Genomic DNA, 13,814 nt, shown 5'->3' with positions numbered 1-13,814 from the left:
CGGCTGAACAGCTGGACACATTAGCTTCACTGCGGCTGCATGCAGCCTTATAAATTCTCTCTTTGCTTCTTTATCTTCTCTCCTTACACCCTCACCCTGTGCCTTTATAATGGCTCCCTCTCTCATATTCCTCCTCCTCCTCCTCCTCCTCCTCCTCCTCCATCCTCCTTCCTTCCCCTCCTCCTTTGCTCAGAGGAGCAGTTTTTTCTCAGCCAAAACTCTTTTAAAATCTTTTATTAAATGTCATAAATTGCTTAGGTCAGCCGGAGGCAGACAAGCTGCAGGCTGTTAGTGTGTGTGTGCGCGTGTGCGTGTTTTTTTTTAATTTTTATTGTGAACACAAAATGCCTGTTAAAACACAAGCGTGTACGCTTGCCCACACAGATATCTCTGTTTATCTGTGCTTGCATGTATGCGTCGCATGCATCATCAGATGTGTGTGTGTGTGTGTGTGTGTGTGTGTGTGTGTGTGTGTGTGTGTGTGTGTGTGTGTGTGTGTGTGTGTGTGTGTGTGTGTGTGTGTGTGTGTGTGTGTGTGTGTGTGTGTGTTTGTGCGTCTGTGTGCGTGCTGCCCTCGGGGAAAGTGACAGCACTTTCTTTCCATGGTGACCTTTCAGTTGTTTCCTTCAGGCTTGAGAGTGTGTGACTCAAAAACACACACACATGTACGACATCGCTCCAACGCTCATTAGAAGACAACGTTTTTCGGCGCGTGTGCGCGTGTGTGTGTGTGTCAATGCCATGACTCACCTGGTAATGCAGAGCACCACCACACAGATGATGACCACCTGGAGCGCGCCGATGATGGAGGCGATGAGGACATAGTGCAGTTTGCCAGAGCCCGGCACCACGTAGAGCACGTTGTACTCTTTGATGTCACACTGGGGGCCCCTAAAGCCCGAGTGACAGCTGAAATCACGCACACACACACACACACACACACACACACACACAGGAGAAAGAGAGAGAGAGAGAGAGAGAGAGAGAGAGTCATTTCCTGGCGCTGAGCGACAGGTTCATTATTTTTGCGTTCCTAATTGAACCGTCAGTACCTGTTTGATAAAGACGTTGCGGTGGAAGCACTGCGTTTCCGTGACAGTGTTGCGACCGCACACTTTCTTTGCTGTGACTGTGTAGATGAACATGACTGATGGGGCTTGCGGCGGCGGGGGGGGGGGGGGGGGGGGCGCATTGGAAGAAGGGGGAGCGCGTTCACACCAAGTGAGTGGAAACACATAATTCTGTCTTCTTTCTGGGCTCGTAGCCACGCTAACGCTGGAATTATGTGCGTGCGTGAAGCCGAGACAACGTCGCCACGGAGGCTGTACATGGCGCTGCCATAGTTACATCACTAAGACACCGCGAGAGCACTTATTTCCTTCACAAGCTTCTGTCATTAGCTGCTTGTTCACAGTGAATACCAGAAAAGAAAGGAGTGTGAGCAGAGGTAAAAACGGGCCTCTAATTGAAGCACAAAGGAGTTATATCGTGCTCGTGCATCTAATTTGAGTGTGGAAGGTAGGTCTGGAATTGAAATTCCAACACTGACTTATAAATCTATCCCAGTACAATAGGGGACCAAGATAAGTTCCACAGTTTTGATACTCCAAAAGGTTTTTGGACCAATCGAAGGGGGCATGTTGCAAATATTGCAACCGAAGAGTTAAACACAAGACGAAGACCCTCAGAGAGTGAATATCTCTGAAAGGTGTGAGAATATGACAAATATCCGATTGAAACCATCAAACAAATCAACACACGAACCAAGACATATACTGACCATCCAGCCAACCAACCAACCAAATGACTGACCAACCAACCAACCAACCAACCAACCAATGAATCAAGACATTGACTGACAAACCAACCGACAAACCATTCGGACAGCCAGACAGCCAGCCGACTGACCGACTGACCAACCGACCGACCAACAATCCAACCAACCAACCAACCGATCGACCAACCGTCCAACCAACAATCTAACCAACCAACCGACCCACCAACCGACTGACCAAACAACTAACATACCCACCAACCAATGAACCAACTAACAGACTAAACAACCAACCAACCAACCAACCAACCAACCAACCGACCAACCGACCGACCGACCGACCAACCGACTGACCAAACAACTAACATACCCACCAACCAACTAACAGACTAAACAACCAACCGACCGACTGGCCAATCAACCAACCAATCATTTAGAGCGTAGTTATACCTTCACGACCTTCATCAGGACATACTGCTGCCCTGATTTAACATCATGTAGCATTAAAGAGTAACTGGGAAGTGGCAAATGTCTGACTTCTCTAAACATGTTACTAAGAAAGTGAAATGTTTAGAGAGCAAAGAGAAGCGATTATAACCTCATTCAACACGACAGCAGCTGTGCAAGACTTTCAAAAGACACTCAGTCATAAACAGTTAAAATAAAAAGAGCCAAACTCGATGCGCCTTGAACACGTAGTAGTAACGACAAAACACGAGTACTTCCAGGTGTGTGGAAACGACATCTATAGATAAAAATAACTTCAGAAGCATGAAAGTGGTGTTTTTAATCTGCATTTATTTTTTTTCTTTTGTGGAACTGACTTATTGGCTTTTTCTTGTTGTCATGTGAATGCTTCCAACCCAGAAATAGAAGTCTCCCAGCTGCATCCAATGAGTCGATTTCCCTCTTCAATGTGCAAACAATAGAATTCTGCAAACTAAATCACGGGTTGTACATTAATGTACTAACATATACTCCTCCCAGTATTTTGAAAAATAGTTTTTTTCGACAACATGAAGTGCCAGCAGATGTGTCTGTTCCCCCGGATGCTGGGGTCAGGAAAGGAAATACGTCTCACTTATATGCTCTTATTGGTGAAACACACATGTGTATTGTACGTAAGTATTGCTGCTTGGACTTTTAGAGAAGTAAAAAAAAAAGAAACTGCCTGCTGGAACTACGCAAATAGACTGAATACTGTAGCAGAGTGAGCACACAACACAGGGTGACCATATTATGATTCCCACAAAAGAGGACACTTGGCCCGGCCTCGAGATACTTCAATGATACTTGAAGTTTATTCAAAGATGCCTTATAATTTGTATTTATTTAAATCTATCCATGTCTGGCTGGATAGAAAATTCAGTTATATACCAAATTTATTTTTAATCTCCTCAAATAAAGAATGACATTCAGGTAGGCCTTTCAGAGGTTACTCCATGTGGTTTATTAAGTCTAAAATCGCCTTTCTTTGAAAATCAATAGGATGAAAATAACTTAAAATGAAATAATGACAAGACTAATACCTCTTCGGTGTAGAAAAATAAAAACATATATCCAAAAAGCATGGTTTTCTGATTAAAAGTGCTGTTTTTTTTTGGCAATATGCAGCTAAATTAAAAACAATCCTGACATTTATTTGTGGTATATTAATATTATCCCAGACATACATATTTATGCAACAAACAAATTATTAACTATTCTGTACAAAATGCAGTTTAAATACATTTCATGTTGAATGCCCTTGGCAAAACGATAAAAACTGGACATTCACATTAAATTCTAAGTTGGTCACACCCCATAGAACAAGGGTGTCAAACAGATTTTAGTTAAGGGGCCACATAGAGCCAAATTTCATCCTTAGTGGGCCAAACTAGTGAAATAGCGCCATAATAACCTTTCAATTTTAACTTTAAAGTTTTTCTTTGTTGTGGTGTTGAGTATACGTGATGAAAAATTGCAACAAAACATGACTATAATTTTCATGAAACCTGGTGTAAAGCACAGTGAAATCTACAAAAAAAACAAACATCCGTTATATCTGTTGTATTATGCATGTTTTTACAAACTCACCCTGACAACATGGCTTAAGGACGAACGTTTGCAAGCTCTCATGACAGCATCACCAATATCTCAGCTTGGGTCTCAGTGTTGTGTTCTGTCTGCTGCTCCTAAGAAAAAATGTCTACAATTTGCTTGGTGGTTTGGCCGGATTGGAGCCTCTTGTTGGCCGGTTCTGGCCCACAGGCCTTGTGTTTGACACCTTAGACGCTTTTTGTCACCCAATTAATATTACTTATGTAATTCTCATTCTGTCTTATTGCTATGTTAACTCTATTCTATTCATTCTATGTGGTTTCCTTTGTGTGTTTAGAACAATGCTACAAAGAAATTCCCTTTGGAATTCCTTAAGTATTTTTCTTCTCTTCTCTTCTCTTCTCTTCTCTTCTCTTCTCTTCTCTTCTCTTCTCTTCTCTTCCCTTCCCTTCTATTAACTCCACTAAATCAAAGGAATCATTGATTGGTGCTGGGAGCTTCCATTTCCAGCTTGTTGACATTTGAGAGCTTTGATTTGACTTGGTGGGGGTCTCGGCTCCGAGAGTGTTTCAATGAGGCAAACAATTTAAGTGATTTTGTCATAATGTTGAGACTTTTCTTGAAACTACATGACAAGTGTTTTTTTATTCCCAAATCTCTGCTGTTAAATTCACACGCACACACATGTACGCACGCATTTTCCTGGAGTCGCCAAACCCAGAACACATTTTTCAATGGTTTACTGCACATGCAGTTTATGCATTGATGTTTTCAAAATTTGTCGACCTTGAACAGAAAGAGAGAATAAATGAGATGATCTTTGAGCTCTGAGATGAGCTCAGATGGTTTCCTTTTTTTTATCTCTCCATCTTTTCTCCACTTCCCTACTTCGCCCTTTTCTTGTCTCGGGGTAGGTTGTTCCCGCCAACACCTGCACATCCTTGCATCTCACACACACACACACACACACACACACACACACACACACACACACACACACACACACACACACACACACACACACACACACACACACACACACACACACACACACACACACACACACACACACCTTCACATTCTCCATGCATTAGACCTGGCAGAGTGTGAGATGAACATTGCAACCTTGTTCTGTTCCCACACACACACACACACACACACACACACACACACACACACACACACACACACACACACACACACACACACACACACACACACACACACACACACACACACACACACACACACACACACACACACACACACACACACTTCCGCGCCTCATCAGGACACCACCTCTCGGTCCTTCAAACAGCAGGGGGCAGCAGAGAACCTCGCCAGCCCCTGTCTTGATAAGCACTGCTCTGTATGCAAGAAGAATGTCTGGCTGGGTGAGTGGGGAGGGTGGAGGTTAGGGAGAAAGGGGAAAGACACCAACACCCCCCCCCCCCCCCCCCCCCCCCCCAAGCTGCTCCACTATCAGGCTGTAAAGGATGGCCAAAATGAGCTGAGCGAGTGTGTGTGGGTGGCCGGTGGGTTTTTATTATCATTCCTCATTGTGCCTTTATGTAAATGCCTGTGTATGCTGCCTGTCTACCTAAGAGAATCTGCACTCTTATTTGCGCCCATGTGGCCGTCTTATCAGTAAAGTGTTGCTGTGTATGTGGATTTCTACACTTATATGACCTAAACATGACACACGTGGAATTTGAAGCTTTATGGTGGGAATTGTCATATTATAAAGTTGGTATGGCTAATGTGTCTGCAGTCACGAATCGACAGGTCTGGCAGACGCAAAGGAAGAATTCTCGACTGAAAACATTCTCAGACTGTGGGAATATGAGTTCCTCTCACAAAGCTCAAACCACAAACCTTTCCCCCTTGAACTGTCCTGCTGCACAGTCTTTGTTTTAACCATTTTTTTTTCCTTCAAATTTTAATACACTACAATGCTGGGAAAGGGCATTCTGAAAACCACTGCTCTGCCATTCCCACACATTAGTTACTAAACTGAGCTTCCTGCGTCATATGGTCTATTTTTTTCCTCCTGATGGGGAGAAAGTGTGCGAAAGCATTGACACATGGGAAGTTCTGACAAATAAACCGCGGTGAGATTAAAAAATACCCCACTGTACACGTTGGAATTCAAAACAATTCACATTCAGGTGTGGTGTAATGTATGGGGCACAAGTTGTCAAGTAGCATTAGAATTATTGCAAATTAAATTTGTCACCACATCATGAAAATAAATCCCCCCGCAGAGTTCCTTCCTCCTCGTGAAATATTGAATCCGTTAGTCAAAGAACTCATAAAGCAACTATTTCAAATATTGTATTGACTGATTTTTATCAAGCCAAAACTGCAAAGCTGGAAAAAAAAAAAGATGATTAAACAGGCTTTGCATTTATTTCTGAGACAGTGAGAGATACTACATATGGATGATATTGCACAACGCACACACACACACTGACTGCATGTTATTTGTTCGTGAGAAGAGATATGTCAGAACTATGTCTTTTTAAGATTTTATCGCCGACATAAACTCAACACTTGAATCGTGATTCAAACATAAAATAAAGTCATGGAATCAATGAGCAGATGTATATAAAATCTGCTTTAGAGGTGGACGTTTAACATAGCCGCCAATGCAGCCTGCATTTATCTATAATTGGATGCGACTGCTGTGATCTGTGATCAACAGCTGCTTTAAGTTTTTGCTTTAATTCATAGAGAAAAATCAAAAAAAAAAAAAAAAAAGAAGCCCAAAGCCACCTGACGGCAGTGGGACAGATGTATTGATAAAACTCTTGTTTGTGGCCTGAGGAGAGCGACACCCGAGCACAAGGACAACGCTCTTCTCTGTTGTCCACCGTGTTTGCCTTTTGTTGCATCACACGCCTTCGACACCAGGCGGCTTCAAAAGGAGCTTCTGCACAAGTCGGCCAAGGACACACTCAATTCCAACAGCCAATTCCTTTTTTTCCTCCCCCCCCCCCCCCCCCCCCCCCCCCCCCCCACTAAAAAGGTACTGCATCATACACGCGGCAGACGCCCCTGTTTCATTTGATGACACGACGTCTCCGTTTACGGCGCGAGAAACAACGGAATTAAACACAAAATAGCGTCGTATAATCGCTAATCGACGCGATACGTCATGTGAATGGCTTCATCAAGTCTCTTTACTTCCAGTCTCTGTCAATGTTCATATTCAATAAAACAAAAGCCATCTGCAGATTAGTGGCGCCGCTGTGTATTCATTTTGTGCCGCGCAGGAATGGACATAAATTCCCCCCGAGACGTGTCCCGAGCTGTCGTTGTCATGTACGTCACATGCATGCCTGTGAACCGCACACTTCAGAGCTCCGGGACTGTATTCATTAATCACTCTGCCCAAACATTATGCATATACATTCCACTTCACAAAGGCCGTTCCCACTTTGAGCCGCTGCACATGTATGAAGCTCAACGGCAGGTGTGATTGGAGACACTGGCACAAAGTTCAGCCAAGCCCATGTTCTACTACAGAGCTCAGCAAAGCGGTTTATCTGCCCCGACACGACACACAACAGAGGTATCTTTGATATTTCACTTTCTCATCGAACTACTTTATATTCATTTAAGACAAACAAGCTTGATTGGGAAATATATGAGCTCAAGTACGTGCCAAACAATTGCAGCATTGTACAGCTGATTAGCAATTTCACAGGAATACTTCAAGGCTGCTGCTGGATTGTTGTTCATAGGCTGTTCAATTCAAGGAACAATTTGCATAACATATAACTTGTCCTTTGTCGCGTTTTGAGTTTCTGCAGTTTTTTTTCCCCAGTCTGGGCGTTCAGGGATTCTTTTTTTTTTAGAATCAGGTCAGCTAATGTGATCCAGATCACCATGATTTGTCTTCAGGTAAAGGGGAAAAGAACTTTACTTAAATGGTGAGAGCTTTAATACTTTTTACATGGTCAGCTACATTCTTGTGCCAATAGTGACAGCTGGTCCACCAGAGGCTTGCCCACCATTGGAGGCACTGACCAAGACCAAGGCCAAGAGTTTAAGGGGCGCGAGATCGAGTCGAGACTCAAACCTTCAAAACGCGGTCTAAAATATTACAACACTGCCAAATGATCGGGAACTGATTGGATTTGTCGCGTGGTCACTGCTGACCTCGAAGTCAAAGTCTTTGACTCGCTTAACCAACCAGTGATATTGCCTAAATGTAAACTAACACCCTTCCTCTTTTACTCTGTTGACACAACAATAAAGGTCTGCTACAACATTTGTTGGTACGATAAAATACAAAATGTAGATTTTTTTTCTCTCCCTCAGAATCTTCATTGTTTTCAAATCTCTTAGGCGTTTGGTGTTTTTACGTTCCAGAGGCCGGCCTGGCTCAGTTCGTGGAGGCAATTCATCTTTCGGTCCCAACACTTGGTGGTTTCGATTGACTATCTCAACGTGTCGGAAGTGTCCTTGAGCAAAAAACTGAACCTCAAACTGCTTCCTCCATATTTTGACTCAATGGAGCCTCAAGCTTCTTTCAGCTCCTGCAGAATTTGGAATAAGAAATGACTAACTAATCTGTGATGAAAAGAAAGAAGTCCTCAAACTACATGCAGTGTTTTGTTTTTTTAATACCCTCTTTTACAATCAAAGTTATATGGTACATTGACGCCAAATGATTGTAGTTCAATTGACTGCCCCATAAAAATACATGTACTGTGCATAATAGCAAGCATGAAAATAACTGTATTGATTGCGAGCTATTTAAAATCCATTCATCTCATTATGAGATAATAATCAATAGTCCTGACTCCATGTATTGAATTATGCTAAAATTAAACGTAATCAGGAAAACGCATTCAGTTACCGAATGTCTTCAAAGGCATCTTAAATATGGAAGCAATGCACGTAGCGCAGTGTTTAAAACTGTGTTCAGACAGTCTGGTGTTTAAAATTCAAACCATACAGCCCGACTGCTATGACCTCAGTTAAACTCTGGCAGGAGACCTTTATTGCAAGACTGTGTCTCCCCTTGTAATATCAATATGCAATAACGGTATCTATTTTCCCCCATCCAACCCTGTGTGTCAGTGTGTAAGCGTTTCTGCGTTTACTGTCTTTTACGGGTCCGACACCTCAAGCGCATGCAAGACATGTTAAGCTATGGAATGTGTGTGTGTGTGTGTGTGTGTACGTACCTGCAGGACGGCTGGGCCAGCATGCTGGGGAACTGACACTCTCCGTGGACGCAGTAGTTCTTGTAGTGATCTGGACAGGGGATGTAGAGGCCACGGGCCAGACCATTTCGTGGATCCTCTTTTTCTTCTGTTGCACAAAAACATACACAAAACGGACGTTGAATTCGAATCCCGAGGTGAGGGCCACTAAGGTTTGCGTTCGGAATAAGCAATCCCGTCCACTGTATACCGAGTCGGTATAAGCATGTAAATTAATAACGATGAAACCCAGTTCGCCGCAAAGTAGGTATCACATGTGCTTCACTTTATCTCAAACATCAGGGGTGTCAAACATAAGGCCCGTTGCTAAAAAACCATTGTAGATATTTCAAAGAAAACATTGATTTTGAAAATAATTTGCCTTTAAAAGAAACAGTGAAATAGCTGAGATATCAATGGTGCTGCCATGAAAGCTAGAAAACTAGCATTAGTCTCAAAGCCATACCGTCAGGGTGAGTTTATGAAAACATGCATAATGCAAGAGCTTTTGGACATCCACTGTATTTTGAACCATAAGAGTTCATTCAAATTTGCCTTTCTGTTGAAGTCATAGTCATTTTCTGTAGTAATCGTTTGGTTTTGAGAAAATATAGGCATTTTCATCAAGTATACGCGGCACGACAACAAAGTAATACTTCAAATTTTTAATTTAAAGATTATTATTTTACTATTTTAGCGGTCTGGCCCACTCAAAATGAAATTAACCGTTTGTGGCCCCTGAGATAAAATGTGTTTGTTTATTCAATTCAAACTAAATTGCAAATGTGCACAAAGGGTGAAGGATACAGTACAAAACCATGCATGGAAAACTTTTATATTGTCGTCACTATGACAGTACTACATTCAGGTACATCTCCTATAAGTGGAATACAATGTCCAAGAAACGTCCACATATTTTACATTTATCATTCATAGAGTGGAACATTTCATTCTTTATCACATTAGTTCGTAAGTTATGAAAATAATGACAAAAAACACTATCTGAGAATACTGTCACAGGGAAAGTAAGTTTTTACTGGTATTGGTAATTTACATTCTATTTAGCCACAGTTAAGGACAAACTTGTTCAATTTACTTGGTTAAAATTAAATCTACCCTTTCTTTAAACCAGGTGACACAATTTTCCCAATTTATTATAAATTAATACTTAGTTTTTATGTGAATGTATAAATAACCAAAAAATGTGTTAGTGATATTAACATTTTTAAAGACGCAATTGTCCATCAGAAGAATTTAAAATGTGTAATATACATGTTGCGATATGCTGAACACCGCAGATGACTGCGTCCGTGCTCATGCTCGTCCATCTATGTACTCAACGTTTTCCAGTGAAACTTTCCAGCTTTTGATTGACGCCGCTCTACCGACTCACCTGTGATGTCGGTCCGTGCGAAGTGCCCATCTCCACCTTTGTTCCCGGTTATGATGTCCCCTGGAAAGACCAAAGACATATTAAACCTGATCTCGGGTCAGTGCAACCTCGCCGCCAGTTTCCCGGCTCCTTCCATTTATCGGTTCCACATTCACAGCGACGCCGTCGGAGGCAGAGACGAGAGTTCACCTGGCCTGTGCACCTGTGTGCTTAATGCACATAAAAATGAAGCATTCTCTCTGTAACTCAGGGACTGTCACTCCTAATGTGAGCGAGTGAAGAAAGGTAGAATGAGGCTGAGTCGGACTGAAAAGATCAGAGAGAATAATGCATTTTCCTCACCTTATTGAGGCTACCCCAAATTCATCTTTTCACAATGGCGAGACAAAATCTCCCGCAAATCATTTTCATTTTATTGCAATTGATTTTTTTTCCTTCTTCTTCTTCTTTTTCTTGTCATCTGAATCTCCTCTCTCAAACTGAGACCGTGAAAGTATTTTCCAGATTCACGGTGCAAGAACTGTGGCTGGAAACAAGTGTGAATGTGCAACTTTTTTTTTTTTTTTTCTTCCTCAAAATTTATTATTTATCGTTTTTCCCTCATTTGGTTTTTAAATGTATTTGTCTGCTCAATACCAAGAGGAGCGATAAGGGGAAGAAAACAAAGCAGCATTTCAATGAGGTCAAGAAGTCGGGACTCTTGGGTGCCTGACATCCACTTAAGAAGAATTTTAAAAACCATCCAGAGGCGAGATGATACAAACCGAACAGACCAAAACCGAGCATCTGATTATGCAGCTGTACTGCTTAAGGGAACAAACACAAGTGAATAAAATGCAAGATTATCGGAGCTTTGATGGGTGACTGTAGCAGGCAGGGCGACTTCTAGGAAAGCGTCTCATAACAGCACCAATGGTGATACACTAACCCTGTTATTCACCCTGGCAATAAACATTTAAAAAAGTACCTCTGCTGGAAAGAAACTGTTTCTGTTCCGTAAACTGTTCTGGTCAAACATTTCAGACATGTGGCTACTCGTGAGACAATTCAACAGGAGCCTTTTCTGTCTGATCCAAACTCATTCTCTCACGTCTTTTTGGGTGTTTTTTTGTCTTTCCATGTCCGCCATGTCAGTATTGCAATCATGTATACATCCAGTAAATTGTCTTTTCCATGTGTTGCCGTATCATGTAGTTCAGGGGCGTCAAACAGAAGCACCAAAACCGGCCTGCAAGAGGCTTCAATCTGACCCGCCAAGCCAACAAGCAAATAGTAAAGATTATTAGTAAGTAAGTAGTAAAAAGATTTTTTAAACTAGCATTTGCCTCAAAGCCATGCGGTCAGGGTGAGTTTGTAATTACATGCATAATGCTATAAGAGCTATAGGAGAATTTTTCTGGACATTTCACTCTATTTTGCGCCAGAATGTTTCATTAAAATCAGCTTTATAATGAAATCATAATTTCCAGTAGTAATTGTTTGGTTTTGTGAAAATATCGACATTTTCATCACATACTGTCTGCGCTACAACAAAGAAAAACTTTCAAGTTCAAATTTTATTCTTCGTATGGCAATATTTTACATGTCGATGCTCTAAAATCTGGATGCTATTTGCTTCCAAACAGTTTAATGAAGCAGTAATAGCAGCAAGAACACGGTGGGGATAAATGACCTTCTCTCACCAGATTTTCTAACAGTAAGCTAATGATTATTGACTTCTGCTAATGCACGATAGCTACTGTGGATACGGGCTGATGTTATTGTCACCGACAGTGAGATGTTTCATGATGCTGTCAGGAAGAGCGAGTGGTTTCAGGATGCATGTGGCGCTCCTCCTTCAATAATCTACAATTTAATGAAGGAGTAGCAGAGATGCTCATTAGCATCAGATGATGGACTAAGAAGTAACAAAAAACCTAAACAAAAACGATAACAGTATCAAGTCCAATACTGCACAGAGTACTTGCACTTGTAAAAGAGACTTAGCCCGATGTCGCTCATTAGGTTAAATGCTCAGTGGATCCAAGAGGATTCTACTCTGAGCCGTGTTACATGCTGCTATGTGCTACATGCTATGTGCTACATGCTAAAGTGCTTCGGGGCTTCAACACCAGCGATGCCAGATGCTGCACATGATTAAAATATGACTGATACCATCATTAGCATCTCGGTCTACAGTCTACATTACGCACAAGGCAGTGTGTCGATCGACGGTACGCACTGCTCCATGCAGCGTTGACGCGAAGGCTGTGTGGCGGTGCTTTGTGGCAACGCATTGCCTTCACGTATCGTTGGCATATGGCGTATGAATTAGGCTTTGTGGCATTTAATAAGTAGCTACTTGTATTGGTACTCCCTGTCAGCAAGTAGCTAAAGGTTAGTGCTTGTCCTTAACAAAAGGAGGTTCGAGCACAAAAACTAATTGCTTCAGAAGAAGTACCTAAAACAAGAAGCACCGAACCAGCATTCTAAGTGGTAAAGTGTCACTCTTGAGTCCTGCTACCGACAGATTGACTTCACAAGTCCCAGTCCCTCCGCTTCACGACATTTGTCCTTCTCCCCTCTTTCCCAGACTAGAACAGAAAGCGTGGAAGCGCGCTCCGATCGATGACGGTGATCCGAGCCACAACCTGAGACACAGGGGAATCCAGGTTTCTATTTGTGTTGCAGAGCAAAATCCAGTTAGCCCCGATTGCTTTACTCCCTATTACCCCACAAAAGAAGTGTGTGTTCCGAGCCCGTCAAATCCCTGCAAGAGGCACTCCTGCATTTTAAAGGGCGCAAAGAGTTGCGACTTGAACTCGCCCCTCCAGTGTGGGTTAGTCTCTCCTCTGCTGTCCACCTGATGGCAGGCGAAATTAATCAACGTGAGGGGAAATGAAGCCGCTGGCAGAACAGACCTTGAATGAAATGAAGCAAAAGTAAGACGAGAATTCAAAAGAAGAAATCTGAATTGGCCTTTCTTTTTTTCCCCCCCTTCTCCTACATGGATTAACAGTGTGACTCAGTTTAGGGATTTCAGCACAGAGATTAATAAATCCACTGAAAAACAGCACCAAAACACAAAGAAAAAGGAGGATTACCATTCAGTGAAATTATCAATATACGTTAGCAGCAAAGGCGAGGTGGGCTTTTGAAGGATTATCACTGCATGCTTTTTCCCCCAAATATGATTGAGTTGAAACTTTCTGTAATTATGAAATGCAGCTGCAAATGGGAGGAGATGTGGAGTCACGCAGGCTGTGTTTAGCTCCGCGAGGAGCCTCATTTGCCCCCACACCCCGGCTCTGACGTGAATTCAACACCTGCCGGGACGGGCGGATTGACGGCTCCCGCCGAGCTGCAGAGGGGGCGTTGTTTGTGCCATTGGCAGACATCTTGGGACTCTCAC

General features: G+C 42.5%; 1 protein-coding gene across 1 annotated transcript in view; it reads right to left on the bottom strand.

The window, feature by feature from the left end:
• The window catches only part of LOC308118814 (tomoregulin-2-like), a 147,642-nt gene that overhangs the window by 2,325 nt on the left and 131,503 nt on the right, over positions 1-13,814 (bottom strand). The window contains exons 7-9 of the mRNA XM_080478412.1: positions 10,424-10,483; positions 9,013-9,139; positions 751-909 (exon numbers count right to left, since the gene is read on the bottom strand). Of these exons, the coding sequence (XP_080334538.1) occupies positions 751-909; positions 9,013-9,139; positions 10,424-10,483 (346 nt within the window). The remainder of the gene's footprint in view (positions 1-750; positions 910-9,012; positions 9,140-10,423; positions 10,484-13,814) is intronic.

Source organism: Lipophrys pholis (genome assembly GCF_963383615.2).
Source record: "Lipophrys pholis genome assembly, chromosome: 13".
Classification (NCBI taxonomy): Eukaryota; Metazoa; Chordata; class Actinopteri; order Blenniiformes; family Blenniidae; genus Lipophrys; species Lipophrys pholis.
The sequence above is the reverse complement of the archived record's forward strand: the minus strand, read 5'-3'. Positions and strand labels throughout refer to the sequence as shown.